We start from the raw sequence: 16,654 nt of genomic DNA on the forward strand, positions 1-16,654 counted from the left end.
ATGTATTATTCATCCACTTGAGATTTCCAGATGACTCATTCTTACTGACTCCGTTGTACCCTGCTCAACAATGACAAAAAACCACAAGCAGAGGCCAATATTTGAGTGTTGGCACTAAACTGGCAGCTTTTAAGTTGGTACACAAAGAAACTATCACTAGAGTGGACAAGCTTATTATTTTAAACCTGAAAGCACAAAAAACATCCGCCCACAGTGCTGTGGGACACGTTTAATCCAACCCTTTAATCTCTAGATAATGTTGATGATAGACAAAAATATCACAAGCTGATGTTTTACAAGTGGCAGCCTTGACTTTATTTTGAAAAAAAAAAAAAAAAATCAACCTGACAAAAGATTATCATTTAATTCTGCTGTTAAAGCTATGTTGAAAAGGAGACAGCTCGTCCAACCAGGGTAGAAAGGTAATACCCAAATTACACAAGAGGTGTTGGCAGCTTCATCAAAGATCCCATATTATCCTCCTTTTCTGCAGTTTAATATGGATCCCTGATGTCTTTGTGAAATGGTAGTAACATGTTTTGGTCCAAAAAGCCAATAAATCAAGCACAGCAGCATTATTTCCAGGCTCTTATAGCCCTTCTGTTGATTGAATGGGCGTGACCTTTATATGTAAATGAGCCACCGCTGATACCGCCCTGTTCTTCCGCGTCACTGAGAGCGGCAGCCCATGGAGAGGAATGGACCAATCAGGTCAGACTTGCTCCTGATTGGTCAAAAATGGGAATTGCTGACATCGGCAAATCCCCAAAATCCAAACAGCTTGTTTTAGGTCAGGAGAAGCACTACTAAGTACAGGTTTTGTCATTAAATATCACATTTTGTGGGCTGGGAGGAAAGCCAAAGACCCACAAATTTCAGTAAAAGACTTAATAAAGTGATTTTTACACAATATGGGACCTTCAAACGGATGAGGTCTGACATACAGTAGATGTTTTACTGGACTTCGACTTTTGTCTCTGACCTGAAGGGGGGAAAAAACTAAACTTGAACCTGAGTCTACTGAAAAGCTAATAGCTGTAATGACACAGGAAAAGATTGTGTACACTGGTGTACAGAACTCACAAGATTAAACTGTTGAATATTTAGTTCATAGAAGGTTTCTTCCTTTGGTTTTTCTGTTCTTCAGGGAGTTAAAGAGAAAATGTTTTTCTTTTTATATATTTGTAAACTCCAAGTCAAGATTTTAACAACTTATCATAATATATCAAACTCCTACACACTGTCTAGCTGCCAATGTTACATTAATTGGCAATGTTTGGGTACTGAAACCAGTGAATGTGTTTTTGACAGTTCGACAGTGTGCATAAGTAAGCCTGCACTTTCTGAAGTGCTGATTCCTCTCCTACACACCTGTCTTTTTATACAGATAGGTGATGTGTTTGTGGACAAGAAAATATACCACATTAAAAACGCAAAGACGGCTACCAGCATCCTCACAATACTCAGAGAAAATGTTGGTTTTAACAATGCCTTGATTACTTTTGACAAGGCAGTCAAAGTTTAGGAGTCTCGGAGATATCTCAGGTGGACAATAAAATTTCAAATGTGCAATGCCTCTCTTCTAGACACACCTCAGATAATAACACTCATGAGACGAAGTTGTTCTTTGACAGTTTTTCATCTTCATTGGAGGTGACTAATTACTGTATTATTAAAGAGGAAATGCATCTGATGAACAAACGCTCAAATTGTCACACTGGCAGTAAAAGGAGCCTGATGGCAGCTGGTTAGAATCAGTCTGGCTCTGCCTGCCGGATGGCCTGTCAGAACATTATGAGTGGAGCTTCAGTTTACTATAAATCTAAAGCTCCCCTCTCTGTCTCCATCTGCCTGATTTTTTCACTCTCTCTCCTGATGTCACTCCCCCGCTCCAACAGCACTCATCTCTAACTCCTATAACCTCTACACTATTTCCCTTACACAGCAGGATTTTCACTTTCTCTCACTTTTAGCCCTTTCTCTCCACTCTCCTTTTCTTTGGCTCTTTTGCTTCTGTGAGCTTTAAGAAACCAAGTTGATCCATGAAGTTTTTCATTCTTTGAGAAAAGTTGCACAACCCGAGAGAGCCACAATCTGATATAGCTCCAATCTAATCTCTTCTATAGCAAAGACCTGAAATCTGTAATGACTGCATCCTCTCACACACATGCAGACAAAAGGTACACACACACAAATCTATGATTGCACTTCCTTTCTTTCCCATACCTTTTACTGCCCTCCTCACAGCTTTAAATCAGCACTTCACTGACTTGATGGAATACTGATTGTAGTCTCAAGTGAGTGGATTTGGGCTTTGCACCCAGTCAGGAGCATTTGGAAGCATTAAGGCGAGCACTCAGCCAGTGATTTAACTCACAAAGCAGATATGGTTTTGTTGTAAAGAGAAAAAAAACATTGGAGGATAAAACACAACAGCAGCTTGATGCGGTGGTTAGGCACAAAATTAGCTGTTATTTTTGGAACAACGGGGAACATGTGGGACTCCAGAATAACAAAAAGAAAACATGCTGACACACTGCTGGTTGGCTGGTAAAATAATTGATGCAAACATGACTTTCCTCCAATTTAGTTTTAAATGATTGTGACCAAAGTTACATGCCGACAAATGTTGCTTTCATAGAGCTAAGAAGACAACATAATCATGTGCTGCTGCTGCAGTTTCAAGCTATGCTTGGATTTAAATTGGTACATGCTGAGTCCATGAATCTTGTTTTGCTTCTTGATCCAAGCCTCTGTGATAATAAAGTCATCCTTGTCTTTCTTGTTCTGACCCCAAAAAACCCAAATCTAGTCCAACTTGTATTTTCTGAACATGGATGGGGAGCTTTAAAGGCACAGAGCCCGGCACAGATGCACTGGGAGACATTGGGCACTGAGATGTCTGACTCCTGCCAGGATTACTGCTGAGCCTGGCCCCATGTTAAAAACAACACTATCAAATGATACATTTGAGCTAACATTGATGCTTTTGCTGAGATCATACCAGCACATATTGTGCAGTTTAAAATCAAAACCTTGGGGAAAGGTAGGAGGGTGTTTAAAGAGGTTTGGTATTGTAAAACACCAAGCAAAAACACTGAGATTTACAGCCATGAAATCAACCCCGTCTGGAATCCACCAGCACAACTTGTTTTTCTGATTCCAAGTGTTTATGTAAGAATAAAATTATCATATTTTGGTTCTAATAGTCCTGAAGCAAGAGGTGGATAAAAAGCACGTTTGTCTAGCAGAGACCTAAGGTTAATCTGACAGAGCTTAAAGGAATACAAAACACTGGGGCCATGAACTCGAGTGAGACTGTTTGTGTTCTCAAGAACTAAATAAGAAATCTTGCAGAGCACTCCAACATTAAGTGAAATAATGGCACTTTGCCGCTTTTACACAGAATTGGAGAGAAAAATAAGTACTTAACCAAGCAAATTCTGCTTTCTTTTCACAGCAGCAGCACAGACCTTCGAGCCGAACAAGCAGTGTGTGACATATTTCCCACAAATAACACAAAATACAATGGGTTAAACAAAGGTCAGCTTAAGCACAGCATGGTAAACTCATATGCATAAAACATTCATCAAAATATGGTAATTTCATTGATGAGAAACACAAAGTGAGTGTATTAATCAACCCAGAGAAACATGCATTTTCATGAGGTCTTTTCTGCAGCAGAATATAACAACTTGTAAACTGGAGCTTTAAATAAGTTTTGATTTCAAGAACTCTAAGGGTTGTAGACTGCAATGTCCTGCTTTATGTTTCCACTAAATGTGCTTCTCTGAGCTGTTTTGTGGGGCGAGGGCAGTTGTGGGACAGACAGCAATAGAAAAGTTGATCTATTCTCATTTATATTAATGGGGCTGCTGGAGAACTGAAGGCAAACAAAGACACAAAGAAGTGCAAAAGAAGATGGAGTCATAAAAAAGTAGGTAGATAAACTGAATGACCAACATGTGAGCACTTCAGATTAATAAGCCAATGCATACTCGGCAGCTCTTTATACTCTTTTTTTGTTTGTTTGTTTGTTAGTTTTGTTTTTTGTTTTTCAAATCCAACTAGTGTTTGCAATAATCAAATGTTTTTTGCTTTCTTAGTTTTGTGGTTGTTGTTGTTGTTGTGGTCTGTTTAGTCTGCTGACTAATGAGCTTATTATCACTGAAAACTTGCCGTCACCTACAAATATCAGTACCTGAAACGCAGCATCGGAAAGTCCTACAATGCCGGGACAAGCAAATAAATGTAATTAAAGGGATGTGGTGCAGACCAGTGCAAACAAAAACACAACATAAAACCACAGCTGCATGATTTACCCTGTGTTTTTATTTATTTATTCTTGCTTGTTTGTTTTTCAATGGACTCTTGAGTCTGCAAATAAAGATGATGATGATAAAGTTATAGTTTTAAAGAAAAATGATTAGCATTGTGAAAAAACAAACAGATTTATTTTTTTTAAGTATATGGATATTTAGGCATATTAAAAGCCAGTACTCCAGCGCTACTTTGAAATTTATATATCTGTTTTTTGGTAACTTTTTTGTATTAATCTACATGTAAATCCTCAGTTAAACTACTTCAAAAACTATGCCAAAAATATTTTCAATCCAGCTGTTTACACTGGATGAGAAATTTTCTTTTCCCTTTAAATCATGTTTGTTGCAAAAAGTCCACACAATTAAGAGTTAGTGCAATCCAGTAAGCTTATATGAAGCTACTGCTAGCCGTTAGTTGGCTTATACCTGAAAATAGGAAGAAGCCGCTTGCCTGGGTCTTACTAGAGCTTTATATTCAGCAGACAAATAAAAGAGTACCACTGATTTTCTCACAGAACTTGTGGTTATCAAACAGCAATTATCTAAAAATAAATATCTTCTCAAACTGAGGCTTGCTAGTTTTCTGCTGCAGGAAAGGCCAATTAAAGTGTTAAACCCTTCTCAGTTAAACCTCCAGAGCAAAGCAGCTACACCAGCACAGGCACCAAGCCATACAGAGGATCTGACATGAAATGGGCAACCTGCCAGCTCTGAAACCAAGTTATATCCTCACCTTCTGGGAGTAGCATTACAAGAGAGTATAGCATCTTTACATAAATATGTTGCAATGTTATGTGCTAGCATTTCATACAAGCATGTGGCACTGAAAGGAGACATCCTCTGAATCCTTGAAATTATGCAGCTTAATGTATGTATGAGCTGAGGGCTGTACACCTGACATCATGGATCATGTTCACACCAATCGACCTGATTTTTCTTGTGATGGCAGTGTTGGCTTGCTTATCCAGGAGAAATCCATAATGACTCCCTGATCTAGGTTTGAATGTTCCCACCTACAGCTACCCTCTTTCTCCCTCTGGCCACCTGCAGTGTGAAATTACATTAGCTGGTCCTCCTGCCAGACCGGCCATTACCATCAATCTTTACCCAAAGATTGTCCCAGGTGTGATGCTCCATTAGCTGTGTGTGTGTCTGTTGTGACAACAAGCATGTGTATTTATGTGTGTGTATTTTCCTAACTCTGCACTGGTAGGCACTGTGGTGGAATCATTGTGTCTCTTCTGTCTAACAGCATCTTTGACCCCAGCTTGAAACCTGGCAACCTTGTTAGCTCTGTTTGCACCCAGCAGCAGCAGCAGGCACAGTGGCACTCACGCTGGCAATGACCCCAGGAGCGGCGCGTCCATCCCCAGCAGCAGTCCACCCGGGCGCCGTAACGACACAGGCCATTCGACGAGGCCATCTGCCGCGGCCACCTGTGACAGGACGACATAATTAGTTCACGGCCAATTAAAATGTCCAAATGAAAAGCAGGGGTCTGTCTTAATGTTTAGAATGAGGCTTCAAAGTGGTCCTATAATTTATCTCATTTTCCAGGTTGAAAACATGACAAAGCTTAATTATACATCAGGCTGACTTGTAATCTTGATAATGAATTATATTTCATACATATAATGTGTTTTTGGGAAAAGTTTTTCCCCATCAAATTTAAAATGTAATATGTGAATCATATTTAGACCAAAGGTGCTTCGAGACTGATACCACCTTAATTGAATCAGATTAGGTCAGTTTTATCCATTTATAGATCTAATTTATGCTCCATGTTACCAGGGATATTTCATTTTAAACCTTAAAGAAGGTTCCGCCAAGGCCAAGTGCCACAGCATTAAACGATTAAAAGAAATTAATCAACTTTAGAAAAGACAGTAAAACAATCTATTGTATTGTTTTTAAAGCCATTAAAGCTAATAAAATAATCTGATCTCAGGGGGGGATTCAGAGCAAGAAGTAGGAGCAAAAATATCAGATTCTCTTTCAACAAAGAGAGGACGAGTTCAAGTGAACACATACACAATGAGTCCTAAGACCTGCACTGGAGAGCTCTGAGAGTCAGCACAGTGTGACTTTGTCGGCAGTTCCTGTTGAATGGCCTTGAAAGTAAATGACAAAACAATGTTTCATTCTTCTTTTGTACAAGAATGACAAACCTGCTTCTCAAACAAGACACAAAAACTGTGCAAAAATTTGAACAAGAGATAAATGATAACTCTTAATTACTGTAGAAAGTCAAATTTGTTGGGGAATGTTGAATGTTTTCTTGCTGAATAATGAAGGTTGAGTATGTGAGGCTACTTACAAGGCTTATGTCCGATAGTTGCCAAAATTCTGTGGACAGTTTGCAAAACACAGTGCACTACAAAGTCAGCTTCAATCTATGATTTACATAATTTACCTCATTTCCCTTTTTCTTTTTTTCTTTCTCTCTTTTTTTTATTGCAAATCAATTTACTCAAGTAATTTTATGAATTGTTTCAACCAATGAAATTTATCCATTTTATGTCAGAAGCAAAATCCAGAAAAATGCCACAAATTGAATCAAATCAAATTCCATAAACAGCCATAACGGCGCAGGATAAAGATAACCTGCAAAAACTCATAATCAAAATTCTTAACTTCCTGTCATTAAAATGATTGATTACCCAGGAATCTTTACGCTAGATCATGTGTTTGTTTTGGGGTTAGCTTCATCTCTTTATTGGGAAACTGGGCAGGAAAATGACATGAAAGCTGGGCTATCAACTGCCTTAGTGTTGCTGTAAGTGAATGCAATATTAAGAAATTCTTAAGTGCTTTACTTTGCAGTCAGAGAGTCACCTTGTTTAAGTACTATTTTCAGACGCAACATATGAGATCCTGCGCCTGCAGCATACTGATCAGCACTGACCAACCAGCAGATGATAGCCCTGTTTCTATTCCAATTTCTTGATGCTTTTTCAACAAGAGGGCCAAGCTGAGCAGGATCCCCTGAAAGTAATACATTTACTATTGACAAGTACCTCATAAAACCCCACCTAAAAGAAAAAAAAAAGCCTATCCCTTTAAGCCTGATACATCAATAAAAGCACTTTTCATAAAGTATAAAACTCTCTCTTCATTTTCTCGGGGTGTTGAAATCTGACCTTTCACTGCTGCCCTGCAGCAGATTATCTTTGTGCCATGGAAATAAAACTGATAGCACATCAGATAGAGTTGGTTTGTGTGATGTCAAAGTGGAGACCTGTGTTGAAAGGCTGCCACACTCGATGAGTTTGGCCTTCAGTGTGAATCAGTGCTCCTCTTACACTCACTTTGGTGCTCTGTTCATCTGGAAGCCAGTGAAACAGAAAGATTTACAGAGTATATACTGTCTGCTTCCTATGAAAAAGTATTTTTTTCTGTAAACCCTCTATCTCTGACACACTTCAGTGTATATTTCACTTGCAAGTATAAGGAATCAATCAGACATTTTCTGACAGCTGGAGCCATATGATTTCTCTATAGACAGGAAGGGCAGGTTTTGGTGCTTTTACACAGATATAGGAGAAATTACAGCTGGATGTTTTTGTTCCATTCAGCTCAGAGCAAGAAATAGCTTCTTGGCAGACAGAGCATGTGGATTACCTTTTTATCTGTACCAAGGCTCGCCACGTATTTATGGAGAGAATGGGGCGAAGGAATGAGCCCATTTAAGGATACTGTTGAAAATTCAAGACGTATACTAGGAGAGGCTGGCTCTAAGGTGATACCAAAGAAACGAGCCAATGTTAAATGGAGAGGAGATTGTAAAGATCAGAAAGATAAAGAAAACTTTAAGATAATGAGGTTTTCTGCTGATTTTTCCAATTCATGAAAGCTGAATGACCTGACTTTGTTATCTAAAGCTCTACCTAGGAGCAGGAAAGTCTGGAATCAGGAAACAAAACAAGATAATTTTTTTCTTGTTGAATGTTTTTGAACCAACAATAATACTTTTCCTTCAATTATGTTTTTGCTTGGTATTCCAGACACATCCTCTGCCACTATTCCTGCCTGTTAGACTCTCCATGCCAAGATGAGGAAATGCTAATGCTTGCCCCCGCTGCCAATCACCTCACTGGAAAAAAAACAGATGGATGCTAAGTGAGAGTGGCAGATTCAGGGAAAATGTTTGTCTGCTGCCTGGCAAGAGCAGGCAAGGAGGAGCTCCAAGAGACGAGGAGAGGAGAGGAGAGGAGAGGAGAGGAGAGGAGAGGAGAGGAGAGGAGAGGAGAGGAGAGGAGAGGAGAGGAGAGGAGAGGAGAGGAGAGGAGCCCCAGAAGGACAGAAGAAGAGAAGGAGAAAAGCTCCAAGAAGAGAGGAGATAAAAAGGGGGAGAGAAATAGGAAACATAGGTGTGTGTAAATAAAATGTAAAAAGGAATAAAAAAGGTGAAAATTCACAGAAAAATTAATGAGTGATTAAACAAGAGTTGAAAAGAAAGAAAGTAAACAGAAGAGAAGAAAGTGCAATCAAAGGGGATAGATAGATAGATAGATAGATAGATAGATAGATAGATAGATAGATAGATAGATAGATAGATAGATAGATAGATAGATAGATAGATAGATAGATAGATAGATAGATAGATAGATAGATAGATAGATAAAAAAGGGATTAACAAGGGAGAAAGACAGAATGGAAAAAATAACCGGAAAATAACAACAACAAAAAAAAAAAAAGGAAGGAAGCAGAAAGAGAAAGGAGCAGCTTGAACATCAGCCAGGGTTAGATGCCACCATCTTTACAAGTGACATGCACTCGCCCACACACACACACACACACACAATCACATGTCCAAAAATGGCACCAGCTGTCCCTCCATACCATAAACTACCATGAAACAAATGGAGAAAAGCTGAGCCTCACTCCATACTAATGATGGTGGCAACTTTAAAAATATTTCACCACCTTCCCCTGACATTAATACCCTGACAGGCTGAGTTTACTCCAACATCATTGTATAAAAGCTCATCTACTCATCATTGTGTGTGAGTTAATTATTTTAGAACATGGAGGCATCCTGTGGGAAGAGTTCACTCAGCTATGGGTGCACCTGTTCCTCTATAACCCACTGGTTTCATATTCTTTTGCAGTTAAATGTCATTAAAAAGTCATCAATGCACCTAACGATTCCCCATGGAGGGCTGCTCTTGCCAGATGCACTATCACATTTTACTCTACTTTAAAAGATCCTGAGGATTAAAGAGACATTATTCCTCTTGTAAGAACTCAATTTAAACATTAAAAAATATTAAATGTCTCACTCTCCACTTCTTAAAACACTTATGGTGCCAAAATATAAGCTCTTTTCCAATAGCAGCACATCACTGATACCAGAGGCATTTTCACATATATTACATTTTCTGGCAATTCCTGAGACACAGATCTAGTCATCTAGTTCCCCGAACTCCCTTTTTAAACCATTCTGTTTTACACACTTGAAACAATCTGCAAATTGTGTGACTGATGTTTGATGTTCTGCCAGATCCTCTTTTCTGTCTTCTTTAAACATCTTAAAGCTCATGTGGAGCCTCCTGTGGACAAAGAGATACTGGTTCTCTCTTTGTTAATTTTGCCTTGTGCATGTGCAAGTAAAGTTCTGTAACGAAACCCCATACTTCAATTTAACTCTTACTGAAAAAATTTAACGTGGATAGCATAAATACAAACGTCTGTTTTGGTAGTTTGCACGTACCCAGTTTGTCTAACACCTACTCTGCTAGCAAATTCAGAAATCCACAATAAGCATATAAAAATGACAAGTCTTGTCTATAACTGTCTGGTTTTCTTTTGTTGGTCATATAGCAGCAACAATATCACGGTTGGTCAGTTTGAAACCAGTGAAAAAAACCTCACTGTAGCTTTAATGTAGCTTTGAGGTAGCTTTGAAAAACATCTATAGATTCAATGAAAGAGAAAAAAAAAATCAAAAAATAAAGGCAGCAACTTAAAACCCAGATCTAACCCTGTTATCTACCAGTTGTTGATGCAGTACAGAGTCTTTACAGACTGTGCAGCTGTTCAGCCTCAGATTCATATCACTGGTCAACACACTTGTCTTGTATGAGTCACAGCACCAGTGTGTTTTGGGTAGGAAACACCCTTATTGGGCATTTTGCAATCATTATGGTGTTCTTTACATAGCTGATTATGTAGCTGGTGTGAATTTATAATCAATGATGGCTTACATTAAATTAATCAGTAGTGTATTTATGCTCCTGTGAGGAATGGTAAGCTGGTTATGAAAGACACTCAAGTAAATACTGGCCCCAATTAATAATAATATTATCTTCCAAACTCTGCTACCAGGAAAGTGTCAAACTAAGAAATCTATACAACACCAACAAACCTCAAGGTTTTGTGCGTTTCCATGGCAAATATTATGATCCTTATCATTAGGTACATATTCTAAAGTAAGTTGAAGTTTTTCATCACTTTATGTCTAAGTTCAACAGGCAGAGATAAAAGGTACCACTACAGCCACAGGGGGCACCAAAATCAACACTGAAAGTTCCTTACGGCAGCTTTAAGTCATGATTAACTGAGATTGTCCAAAATATATTTAGGACTATTCAATAAAAACATTTAGTGTTTTTTTTTAATATCACTTAAAAGTAATCAGAACAGCCCATTTGAGTGAAAAAGAAAATATCAATACTAGAAAATGATTTATTTATTTATTTATCATTTATTTATTTATTTATTTGTTTTCATTTCTTTATTTTCATTTATCTATTTTTTTTTTTTTTTTTGGGGGGGGGGGGGGGGTGTTCTTTTTTTTTGAGCAAAAATGTATAATGTCATAAAAGTCAGACTGATCAATAATTCAACCCTTTAACTTCTTGCTCAACCATTTTGTAGAGCAAAATATGTATTGTTTGTTTATTTATTTTTTTCTTATTGGATGAAACATAAGGGGTTAAAAATGACAAAGACTTTATATCCTTTGCATTTGCGAAAATTAAAAAGTTAAAAGGATATGTAGGTAAAGGGTTAAATAACCGTTACAGAAGAGCTCCATCCCTTTGTTTTCTAGGAAACCTTTTTTTTTTTTTTTTTACTAGTTGGAGAAAATGTCGATGAGGTCGAGCTGACTCTGTCAATAAATGTACATGTATGTATCAGACATTTCCTCAACATGCCAGGATCAGACCCACATGGCATTTGCTGAGCTCACAGCTGATGGTGGCTGAGGCGTGAGTAGTGAGGCGGTGTGGGAGCGATAAGGAGCCAGGTGGAACCTCATGAGATGAAATGGACGGTGTATTATTCAATTAAGTGTATTCCTGTGATGCATTCTTCGACACACTGTATAAAAACACATGAACACATAGAATCAATATAAGATTGTGTCCTTTGAGTTTGTCTGAGCTTGTACTGAATTCAGCCTGTGGCATTTTTGCACTCTGTTGTTGTAACTGTGTGCTTAATTCAATTCATTAGAACAGTTAAGAAACATTATGAACGTTTTTGAAAACTTTAACTGATTTCAGTCAACAATTGGAGCCTTAGTGGCGCTGCACAAAGAAGAAGAGCTTTTGTTAGAGATTTCCAGACACATGTTAGCCCTAGTGTGGTACTCTACCGAACAGAAATCCAGCATATCAAATAGATGTGAGAATAAAACCTGCATTCATCACCCTCCGGCTCTGAATTATCATCCCAAATTGCACTAAGCCTTGGAGGAACTCAAGCATATAATTATTACCCTTCACGCATGCAGAGTGACACCTCTGCTCAAGCACAGACTGTCAAGACAAGGTGCTTCCAGAGAAAGTGAGAGGTTGATATCCACCATGGGGGACTTCATTCTTCTTCTATTGTTTCACTAATGGATACAGTGCTGGCCCATTTCCCCCGCCTGACAGTGAGGAGGAGTCAGTCCATCGCTCACAGAGGAGCACGGCAGAGGAGTCCTCATTCAGAGTGATGATAATTTAATCTATCTCTCTATCGTGTATCCATGAACTCAACCTGAAGCATGCTATAAAACAGATTTTCCTCAAAAACAGCCACGCATGATGATAGGTGAGTTTTAGCATCGAGACTTGCTGGAACCTGCAAACCCCTGGAAGCTGAAGGCATGAGCAAGTGGAGTCATAAGGTGTCTGGCGTCATTAATGAACCACCTCTGCTGCACATGCTGCCAGGCCTATAAGCTGACTGCCAAGATTGTCACATTCATGCACAACAGCATGAGGGATATGAGATAAAGATTTAAAGTGAGGAAAAAACAGCTGGCTTATCAAATCTGGATGCTATTTTTACCCAAAGCCTGAAAGGTATACACCAATTGGCCGGGAAAATAAAAACACTTTTGTGATGAAATGCAATGCAACTCAATGGCCCTTGCAAGAAACTCTAATAAAAAGTTTCTGTTTAATCTCCTACTTAAGAATATATATTGTTAGTTACACAGTGAAGTTACATTATCAAGGCTGTGCATTGATGCACTAAATGCATTCAACCTGTACAGGAGCAAGAGGTATTTTGTCAACAATTTTAAGTGCCTTTTATCCGTGCAAGAGTAGCTTCAATGCAGAAGAAGTGCTTATATGTCGAAGTGGAATGACATATCTTTCAAGTACAAACATTTAAGTGCAGTCTGAAAAGGTGCGGTTGAATTCACTGTGGGTTAAATGCACTGCAGAATGGTGAACTTTAAGGTTGTAAGCTGAGTTTTCCATGGGGGGGCTTTCAGCGCTGTAAAGTTCATATGTCATGTTTAGTGAGGTATGGTGCTTAAACAATGTTTCCTGGAAGGCAATGTAAAACTGAACTGTCTGTAAGTGCAGTTTGGTTTCCCTCCACACTTAAAATCTGCTGGATTGTTTATTCTTAATTTAAATCAAAAATTAGTCTCATGCATTAGCTTTTAATTTACTCCAAGTACCCATAAAATGTGACCCCTGCCCCTGTTTTTCCACACTCATTCTCACCTCCTTAGAGCCTAAATGTAGGTCTGATATTACAACGCCAATACAACCTGGCACCAGTCCTCGGCTTTGGATTATTACCGAGGAGGTCTGGTATGTGCTACTTGGCTGTGTTGAACTGAACCCTTTAGTGACATCACTGGGAAAGAATATTCTCTGCTCCTTTTTGTTGCTTTTTGCAAAGACTCCCTCTGGTTCAACCTGACAAGAAAAGGGTTGTCCTTGAGTCTTAAAACAAAAGGTGGTCACAGCAACATTGCAATGTTTTCAGCTGTATGTTTGCAGGTAAGCATATTATGTGCAGAACAAAATGATCTTGGTAATGATGCCCGTGAAGGACCCTTCAGGAGTAGATGGATAAGCCTGTTAGGAATGCTCTCTAAAAGGCAATAAGTGAGGGAGAGCAGGTAATAAATGGCTTTTTTTTTTTTTGCACAGACTCAGTCTCGGGGGATATTCTCTCAGTGAATTAAAATTGAAGCGCAAACTCAGGCCTGGGCAAGTTTATACCCATAAAAATTGGCAAATTATGGCCGTGGTGACAAGGCACTCCATCAGCAGGGTTGTTAATAATGTACAATATGCTGCAGCTAGGTTGGAGTAAATGATTATTACACAGAGGAAATGCGTGAAATAAAAGTTTAAGCCCTACACATCCCATCAGACCATGGCCTGTCGCACACACATTGTCCATGGTGATTAAGAGAAAAAATGACTTCAATAACAATCACACAGTGTGTTCTTGTAAAAGCACAATTTTCTGTTTCACTGTTGCGCTCCCTCATTCTCTCTCTCCTGCAGACACACTTCCACCCGGCTCTGAAACCTTTGATATCCAAATCTGTCTCTTTTGAAATACTTTTGAACACAGCAGAACACTGAATTGAAAGAGCTCAGGAGGAGGGAGGAAAAAAAGGAAATATACCTGCAATGTGTCAAAGTCTATCAAAAAAGCAGGTGCAGTCAGGTGGAAGGCGTATTTTCTCCTTTTAAATTCAAGCACACTATTTCACTTATAATTACCTCCAATAATCTTCAAAGTTTTTGGTTCGTGGAAAAGTGAAACATGAGACAGAGTGCTGCTCAGGGGCTCAGCAGCCTGTCTGACAGAGATACACGAGGGGGAAAAAGTGCAATGCTTTGGCTGCATCATCTGTTGGACCCAGTACAACTCCCAACGTTTGGAAGGACTTCTGACCAGTTTATTATGAACACTCAAGAAGTCTTTTTTTTTTTTTTTCAAAAAAAGAAAATAGAACACAATAACAAAAGAGTTATTTATACAATTAAAAAAATAAAAAATCTGAAACCTCTTCAATGTTATCAGTGGATCCACCTGACTGACACCTTAATTATGAATTGATATTATCATGCGTAAAGAAAAAGCTGGCATCATCCATCACATTCATCACATGCACCTATAGGCAGATTCAAATCTCGGACACAAGCATTCTTCAGGGTCTGGCACGTCTCCACACCTCTGTCTGCACATATTTCATCTGAGTCGTGTTCAAACATGAAGCACCGGGCGATTTGCTGTCACATCACTTTATAATCAGCCCGATATCTGCACGAGACAAGGAGGGCTCGGCGTGAAGATGTTTTTGCACGTGACAACACTAACAGGAGGAAATGTGCAGATTCACCTGGTTCATTTACACTTTGGTTGCTGCTGTTTTCACCAAAATAAAAGTTAGGGAAATAGGCAAGAATGGTGCTTACAGGAGCGCAGACTAATTCAAAGGAGCAACACGTTTTCATTCACAACAAAATCGAGCTTTACAGTTAAATTTTCTAATAATACCGCGTCACTTTGCGGGCACTCCGGCAAGTGCTAATTCTAATAAAATGTGCAAATTAAGCTACAAAACAATCTATAAATACGTGGAATGCCATTAAAACTGTAGTAACAGACTCTAAAAGTGTTTTGACATCAACCATGAAACCTTATCATCCATGCGCTCTTACCTTCCATCAAACTCTGCACTGGCTCCATAGCAGCAGCTGCACAAAAACATCAACTTTATCCATAAATCCATGATTCCCGGAGTTACACGCCCACGCTGCTTGTTATTTTCCTCCGTAATCCAAAAGCACCGAGGAGGAAACAATCAGCGGAGTTTCTTTAACGCACGCCAAGGGTGCACAGGTAAAACGGGTCAGCCGGCGTCCCTCACACCGCTCATGTGCGATATTCAATGAAAACAGTCCACTGCCTTTGAGAAGAGTGACCCCGATGAGTGTGTATGGCTCTGTTTGTGTGTGTGGATCGGGACGCACTCTGCCGGGAAGAGAGCGCACAGCTCCCCCGCTCTCTCTCCTCTCCTAACAAGTTCAGTTAGCGGGCTCTTCAACCAGTAACACCCACTGCAGTCAGTCCTTATCTCCCTTCTCTTCGGTAACCAGCGGCCAAAACACAGTGGATATCATCCAGCCTGCAAGCTTGTAGGAGGGGGACAGTGGATGTGACGCCCTGACCTGAACAGCCGAGAGGAAGAGGCTCCAGATGTAGCGCTCTCCGTGCCGCGCATGCTTAGGGAATGCCTTCATTAATTGCGTAGCCTGCCGGGACACGCAGGTGCACCGGCCACCCAGGTAGATGGGACTCACGCTGCAACGACGATGCTAATTAATGGGAGGGGATTTGGAGAGGATTTTAAGATGAACAGCAGAAAATAAAATGATTTTGGAAAAACGTTCAACACAACTTGGGTCAAAGTCCCTTTGTATGGGAATATTTTGTGTAAAAATACTGACATGTTTTTCAATAATTATTCCAGGAACGGACTGCCTTGTTAAAACCGTTTTCATCATCATTATTCTACCTGGCACAGGTTTTTTTTTTTTTTTTTTTTTTTTTTTACTTTTTTCAATACAACTGCCCCATTTTTTCTTCAAATGCAAGTGGCAACCTCTGGTCTAAGAACATGAGACAATGCGGAAGGGCTAAAATCTGCTGTTTCTCAAGTGTCCACTTGAGGCTGGCTCTGGAAGTACCGGAAGTCCAATACACACCAAGCCAAAAAACAAACAAAAAAACAAAAACAAAAACAAAAACAAAACAAAACAAAACAAAACAAAACAAAAACAAAAAGGTTTTCACAGCAGAAATTAACCGATTTACAGCCTGGTTCAAAAAAAGTCTCCTGTCTGAATCACTAATATTACTATCAGCACACACTGTACTGGGCAGATTTTTTTTTTCTAACTGGACAGTTCAGGGGATATTAAGATCCAGGCTGGCCCAATCAGAGGCACAGCTCAGGCCACGTGAGTGACAGGTGCCCTATAGCTGCATGTGAAGCCCTTGCCACCTCAAATATGGCCACGATAGATGTTTTGCTTCATTTTCCATTTCAGAAACAGACTATGTCTGTT

General features: G+C 39.3%; 1 protein-coding gene across 1 annotated transcript in view; it reads right to left on the bottom strand.

Annotated features, from left to right (window-relative positions):
* npnta (nephronectin a) overlaps positions 1–15,826 on the bottom strand; it is a 60,480-nt gene extending 44,654 nt beyond the window's left edge. Inside the window, exons 1-2 of the mRNA XM_074663903.1 lie at positions 15,245–15,826; positions 5,658–5,758 (exon numbers count right to left, since the gene is read on the bottom strand). Coding sequence (XP_074520004.1) covers positions 5,658–5,758; positions 15,245–15,315 — 172 coding nt within the window. The 5' untranslated portion in view covers positions 15,316–15,826. The remainder of the gene's footprint in view (positions 1–5,657; positions 5,759–15,244) is intronic.
* Positions 15,827–16,654: the final 828 nt, after the last annotated feature.

The sequence above is a fragment of the Halichoeres trimaculatus genome, unplaced genomic scaffold (assembly GCF_033239565.1).
Source record: "Halichoeres trimaculatus isolate MK-OKI-2021-1 unplaced genomic scaffold, fHalTri1.1 fHalTri1_scaffold_2, whole genome shotgun sequence".
Classification (NCBI taxonomy): Eukaryota; Metazoa; Chordata; class Actinopteri; order Labriformes; family Labridae; genus Halichoeres; species Halichoeres trimaculatus.